The sequence below is a fragment of the Myotis davidii genome, unplaced genomic scaffold (assembly GCF_000327345.1).
Source record: "Myotis davidii unplaced genomic scaffold, ASM32734v1 scaffold962, whole genome shotgun sequence".
Classification (NCBI taxonomy): Eukaryota; Metazoa; Chordata; class Mammalia; order Chiroptera; family Vespertilionidae; genus Myotis; species Myotis davidii.
The window spans coordinates 2,549,529-2,557,028 of record NW_006295559.1 but is presented as its reverse complement, the minus strand read 5'-3'; the positions used below and the strand labels follow the sequence as shown (position 1 = coordinate 2,557,028).

The 7,500-nt window shown below is 40.6% G+C and overlaps 1 protein-coding gene across 1 annotated transcript in view; it reads right to left on the bottom strand.

Moving 5' to 3' along the window:
• SATB1 (SATB homeobox 1) overlaps positions 1 to 7,500 on the bottom strand; it is an 80,425-nt gene that overhangs the window by 25,374 nt on the left and 47,551 nt on the right. Inside the window, 1 exon segment of the mRNA XM_015568066.1 lies at positions 7,446 to 7,500. This exon segment is cut by the window's right edge and continues 35 nt beyond it. Coding sequence (XP_015423552.1) covers positions 7,446 to 7,500 — 55 coding nt within the window.

The window sequence follows — 7,500 nt, the reverse complement described above, 5'->3', positions numbered from 1 at the left end:
AATTGCACACACAACCTTGGCATATCAGGACGACGCTCCAATCAACTGAACTGCCCGACCAGGGCCACACTGATCTGCTTTAAAGTGGATCACTCTTGTGGTGACCTTCCTTGGCCTTCCTCACATCATGATCCACTTTAAAGAGCTGGCCCAATATTCATAAACTGATTATTTTCAAATCTTGTCTAAAATATTCTTATGACATTTTCTAAAGGTGGAGAAACTGGGCTTAGTGAGTTATGACTATATTTGCAACAGTGAACTTAATAAGTGGGTGAATGAGGAAAATGTATTTACATGACTCTAGTTAATTAATTTTTAATTTAGGGGAAAAGAGTGAAACTTTAAATGATTTGAAAGTTGCAATAAGATAACCAGAAACCTCCTATTCAACCTGTTTAAAATAGTAACATCAAGTGCCTGGGGGAAAATACCTCTTTGCAACACTTTTAGCTAAAAATATAATGAGCAAATAAGTAAGTGTTCTATTGGATAATTCTGGACCTCCTTGATGAAACCCTAGATTTACTAAAACACATGCTTGTTTATATAATGCAGAAATATGAAAAGGGCTTATATTCATATCCACAAACTTAACTCTTAAAAAATACAACCTATGTACCTTCAAGCCAGTAGAGTATGCCAATATCTATGTACTTAAAGCTATTAATTTCAATAGTCTTTCTTAACAAAAAACTAGAGCTATAAAGATAGGTCTACATTTATGAAAACTCAATCCAATATAGCTTCCCAGTATTCAGACATGAGATTTTTGAAGATCGGCTACCAGCACAGAACACCTTAAACAGGAGACCACTGGAACTCCACATCCTTCTTACTCAACACAAGCCACCAAAAATACGTTAACCTAGACGTGGGCAAGACAGCTGAGGTGGCTACGCTCCAGGTTGTCTTACTTCTCTCCTCACTCTCCCACTCCTGTCCTTTCCTGCTCTAGGAAGACGATCCAGGGAAACCTAAGCTGTATTTCCCCAGGGTCTCCTCTCCCCAGTAAACATACATAATATTTCATAAAGCACTAGATGGAGAACATGTAAAGTGGCAGTTCTCTCCGCAAACCCTGGCTGAAGAAAACTCTATTTGCCCAAAAAGTGCTAACAGCGGTTCTCAACCTGTGGGTCGCGACCCCTTTGGCGGTCGAACGACCCTTTCACAGGGGTCGCCTAAGACCATCCTGCATATCAGATGTTTACATGACGATTCATAACAGTAGCAACATGACAGTTATGAAGTAGCAAAGAAAGTAGTTTTATGGTTGGGTCACAGCATGAGGAACTGCATTTAAAGGGCCAGAAGGTTGAGAATCACTGTGCTAGGAGGACACAATGTGAATATCCTCCCCCAGATTGCTGGAAAAGGGCGTGGCCCCAGCACTCACAGAAGCATGACTCTCATCTGCAGGGGCCTCCTGTGTGCCTCAGATGGGAGGCTGCCCAGGTGAGATCGTGTGGCAGCAAAGTCTGTCACGTGAACATTCCGAAAGAGTGAATCAGCACAGAGCTTCAAGGTGCAGTTTCCGCGAAGTGCAATTTAATTCTAACAAAATAAAAGACGCCTTCACTTGCCTGCTGGAATGCAGAATGCAATCATGGTTCCCTGATCTTTTTCCTGGATTTTGTCACTACAGATTGCTATTCCCAGCAATGAAAATTACAGGTTAGCCCTATATCAAGACCATTTTGTGACATACTACATCTTACTGTATTTAAGAATTACAATCACCACCTCCAAATCCAAAGGTAAAAAAGATGCTTTTTCCCACCCACCTATGAACCCAAGGAGCTCTAAAGCTTTCTGTCCTCCCTTCTCTCTCTCTCTCTCATGCTAGAGGCCTTCAATCTCCATGATAAAAGTGTCGGAAAGGATGGAAGAAAGCGAAAGGCTCTGAATTATTTGGCCTCTTCAACTGCTTGTGCTCTTCCCAGAGGAGGAAATCCTCTTGTTTTAGTGTTCAAAACTGTACCTATCGACCAGCCAAAGCTGTAGCAGCCAGAGTCCTCTAACTCTATAGGAATGATAGGTAGAGAATGCAGAAGATTATATTGAAAGCATGCTCTGTCAAATAGAATTTTCATCATCTAGTTCAGTGGTTCTCAACCTTCTGGCCCTTTAAATACAGTTCCTCATGTTGTGACTCAACCGTAAAACTATTTTCGTTGCTACTTCATAACTGTCATGTTGCTACTGTTATGAATCGTCATGTAAACATCTGATATGCAGGATGGTCTTAGGCGACCCCTGTGAAAGGGTCGTTCGGCCGCCAAAGGGGTCGCGACCCACAGGTTGAGAACCACTGATCTAGTTGCTTTACCTGAAAGAAATACTCTGTTCAATAAAGGAGAGAAATCATTTTCTAAACACAAGTGGCGATGCAGTGCCGCTCAGTGAAAGCCCTTCACTCCTACGGCGTTACTCTATCTGCCAGCTCCACCTCTGCAAACATGAAAATCAATGTAACAAGTCGATGTACAAGGCAAGGCCTACAGCGCTGCTAATGTCCCCTTGCTGGACATACACCTTAAGTCTCAGAGCTCTCGGGGGCTTCGCCGTGGAATAAAATTAGATTCCAACATCTGCCACCATTAAGGAAAAAATTCCATTTCCATCTCCCATATGAAAACACTATAACCAATGAACAGTAACTGAACCTTGATACCGTAATGGTTATTACCCAAATCAACTATTTTTTTTAAACAATAAAATTAGCGAATTCTGCTCTCATAATTATTTGAATGTTATCAGACTAAATGTTTGATAAAATTCCAATATGATTCACTTGAAAAAACTGCTGCTTATTTGAATACCCAGAATATAAAGTGTATTCATTTGTAGCTATTCACATTATGTTTAAAGCATATCATCTTTTTAAAGTTGGCATTAGCCAGCTTTCCTATCCAAGCACAAAAATCGCCTACCTTCCAGGTTGCACCCGCATATTTTATTCAGACATTTCTATTAGAGTTAAAAACAATCTAATTTCTGTTACTCATGGAAGAGGAGCGATAATACACGAGAAATGGTGGAATCCACCGAGTCGGTTTCTTTGACTGGAAATACTTTGTGCATTAGTCAGTGCCTAGCACAACTATGATGTGTCTGGGTCCATAACATTCTGCGACTGCAGGAACTGCAAAATCATTGTGCTGCCTGTCATTCCGGGTATCTACCCCAGGCTTTATCTTTTTACACAAAAGCTGTTTGAAACACGTGAAGAGAGAATAAACATGTCTCTGTGTGCAGGGCTGAGCTGAGCCTCTTGCTTAGCACATGGGAAGGCATTTTCCATTTGGGTATAGCACTGTGTCATCTTAAAGCTCTTCTGCATACATCATACCAGGTAGCCTCCTCCCCATATGACATGAATCTTGGGCTCAGAAAGGTTAACTAATTTCTCACTATTATAATATCAACCACACAGCCTGGACCACAGCCTCCTGAGACCTCTCACCCGTCCCCCCTGCTTTCCCCTCGGGCATGGAAAAGCGTGCACTCTGGCCCTATGTTGGTAAGAATCTGTCAGGGAAGAAAGGAAAGGCCCCACCGTTTCCACTATCCATTCGTCCAATACTCCAAATTCATCTGTCCTGGAGCTGGGTTTAACTTCGGTACTGATGCCGCCTGGAACCCTGAGGAGACACTACAATACTAGGACAGATGCAGAGAACGGGGGGGGGGGGGGGGGGGGGACCTGCTTCTCTCTCGCTGCCAAGGCTCAGCCCGGGGGGGGGGGGGGGGGTGGCTCTCCTGTTTATTAGTCAGGTGAGTCTTAGGTGAACATTGGGGAAAACTACACTAGCTCACGGGGTTAACTCTGAGAATTAAATGTAGATAATAGAGAATACACGATGGGGTTTAGCAGAAAAAAGGTGATGGGTGCTAAGTCCACCTGGAGAATTGGGGCAAGATGCAGCAGCAGGCAGAGCTGGACGGGACTGGTGTCCATGCACCCCACCCTCCCCCATGTTCAGGCCTCCGCCTCATTCTGACAATCCTTACCACTTTATCTCCAAGGTATAAACAGGAATTGAATTCTGGCCATGAAAAAGGTCAGTCTGATTTGAAGATATTTTTTTTTAGAAATTTGTTTGCTAGTTTTTCTGTTCCCGTCACAAAAATTATGGCAGGAGAACAGAAGTTAAGTAGACAATGACCTTCCTTGTGAAGTCAGATCGCCTCTCTCAGGGTTGCACACTGTTTTGGGACTGTCTTCCTTTTAAGAAACCATCAGTCTATCTACCTGTTTTCATCAACAGGGTAGTGCCGACAACCAAACTATACAGCTGAGAGAAAACTACAGTGCCCTGTCAGGAAGGTACAGTAAATTAGGAGTTAGGAATAACCGTCCGAGAGAATGAACAGGTTAACTCATGTGGTGACTCCTCAGCCACCAACGGGTCCCTGGATTCTCTTTCAACCAGGAATGAGAGATTAGCTAAGAGGGCTGGCGGGGTTCGGGAAACACCATCTTGGCAGACTCACAGAAGCTGCCAAGCGACATTGCTGAAAGAGACTCCTGGGAGCTTTGCAGGACAAGGGTGCAAAGAGCAAAAACGTTTAAAACCTCCCCAGAGCTTCACTCACGGGCCATTGTCAACCGATTGCTGCCACTGTCTGAAGAGGTCCCAGATCAGTGACTTAGCCCTGGCAGGGAGGATTGAACTTATCACTGAAAAGAAAAGAATGAAGGTAGCAAGGGGCTGCTAACCATAAGGGGCTATGCTATAGTCCAACGGTTTTCAACCAGTGTGCCGCAAGCATTTTTAAAACATGCAATACCTGATTATTTAGTCAGGGGTATTAACCTCTTTTCACACAGATCAGGGGTCCTCAAACTACAGCCTGCGGGCCACATGCAAATACAAATATTGTATTTGTTCCCGTTTTGTTCTTTTACTTCAAAATAAGGTATGTGCAGTGTGCATAGGAATTTGTTCATAGCTTTTTTTTTTTTTTTAAACTATAGTCCGGCCCTCCAACGGTCTGAGGGACAGTGAACTGGCCCCCTGTTTAAAAAGTTTGAGGACCCCTGACTTAGATTGTCAAATAAAACCCAAAAAACAACAACCCACAATGAGAATAGCCAAAACAGCAATAGCTGTCCAGTGTGAATGCCCTGTCATGAACCATAAATATGTAGGTCATATAATAGAGTTCTATCTTAATAAGGTTGCTTCTGATTGGTGAATTCATGGTACCCAAAATCCTTATATACAAGGATGGCACTTTTGAGCAAAAAATAATCACTATTAATTTTCTATAAATCAAATCAAAAGTATACCTATATTTTTTGTCAGATCAACAAATATGTTTTTTGGTGTGCCACAGAATTTTAGTAATTAGTTTATGTGTGCCATGAAACGAAAAAGGTTCAAAATTCCTGCTCTAGTTAGAAAGGAAAATGGGAAAGGGGGGACCAGATGAAATTAAATGACATATGATAAGCAAGTAAGTGACAGTTATCAAAAAGTTTTAAACTAAAGAATAGCCCATGGTCATGGGCAATAGGGTAGTGAAGGTCTGAGGGAGGGGAGAAAAGGGGGGTAAGGGGAGTGGGAGGTATCTGTAATACTATCAACAATTAAAAAAAAGTTTTAAAATGTATTTTTGTCTGTTTTAAGCCTGACAGTAATACATGTCTAGTTTGTCTGTTTGTCTATTTTGGAGATTTGGGGTAAGTATTTGGCCTTGTAGGAATATAGTCTGTTATCTTTGATAATTAATTTAATTGGCTAGGTCAGAAAAGATGTAGTATGAGAAAGAAAAACAAGATTATATACATTTAAATATGAGATCCTCACCATAATTAGACTAAGTAGCCCAAACAAGAATAAGCAGGGGAGGTGGGTGAGGGGTAAAGTGAGAACAGGACATTTCCCCTTAATGCATAGTCTTGGCATGTAAATGAAGACATCTGAAGAAGCACACAGGTTTGAAGCAGCTCTAACATTCTATCATAATTAGAAACATTTCAAGAGCCCTGTAATTTCCAATCAAAATTACAGTAATTTCCGATATACAAGCCATGATTCATGACAGATTTTTACATTCCATGAGAGATTACGGTGGCCTGATGTATGACACGCTGAGTACAGCACTAACATAAACAATTCAGTTTAATGTTTAAACAGCACTTGATGTTTAGAATCTCACAATAAAAGAAACATATTATTGTAGAAATTATCACTTTGACAGTGATTGAAGGGTAGGCAGGCATGTGGCCTATAAAGCTATAATTTTTACAGTCCACAGCTTGAGTTTAATCATTTTCCTATAACATTTCCAAGATATCCCTTAAGTATTTCATCCAGCCTATAACTTAAACAAGAACAACCTTTTCTAAAGCAAAACTCCCATCTAGGTCCACTATTAATGCCGATAGAGTGAAATTGTAGGAAAAGCTCAACGTAGTATACTGTAAATACTCTCAGGGTTGTATCTGCTTATCAGAAGTTAACAAAAGTTTATTATAAAGGAGGGTTCACTAATGATAATAAAAATATACTTGGTTAAAATTTCAAGTTGTTGAAATCTTACCTGAGCCCCTGACTGCCTCTAAATTCTCCCCTTGGTAGTGTTATCAAAGCTTTTCGCAAAGGGACAGTGTAGTATTCTTTGGGTCTTATAAGAAGTAGTCTTGCTTTGCCGAAGCTGGTTTGGCTCAGTGGATAGAGCGTTCTATATATATATATATATATATATATATAAAAGTAGTCTTGCTTTGAACAAGGGTTTATAGATAATTTTGAGTTCCTGCATATAGATGACTCAGCTTTTGATGAACGTAAATTATCAATATACGACAATTAGTCTGATGAAGAACTGCATTATTTTGTTATATTTTTGTCTTGTTTTGTAGGAATTTGTAACTTCTCCAATTCAATTCTCTTTATAATTGATCAGATATGGACATTTTTCTCATTGTAATTCAATTTGTGTGTTATTATCTTTAGAAAAAATTAAAATCATTCATATGCAAAGATATACGTATGTGTGTGTCAATTTGTTCTAATAAGTGCACTTAAGATTTGTAGGTGCCAGAGTTGGAACAGAAGAAACGATAATGTTTCTAATATTTTAGGACAGAAATCAAGGTCATCTAAGTAATAATGAAACAACAGCAATTCAAGTTATTTGTTCCACTACAATGGACCAGACTGAAAAGCTTCCTATACGTTCCAGTCTTACTCTTCTGAAAACAACTATTAACTGACTCAGGGATTTACTCAGAAGTCCTAGGTCTGGAGAGTGGCTCTTGGAGGAAATAAGACCCACGTGTCTAGTATCAGAATCTGAACATTTTGTCTCCCCAGAGAGTTCTGTACCTAATCCCGGAGACGGTGACCTCTCAGTGATGCGAATTCATACTGAAAATAGACATCCTGAAAATTAGATAAACATCTTCCACGCCTGATCGAGGCTCCTACCTGGCTCTTGGTTGCTGCGACCTTCGCAAACAGTGCTTGGGACACTTTAGCGCGC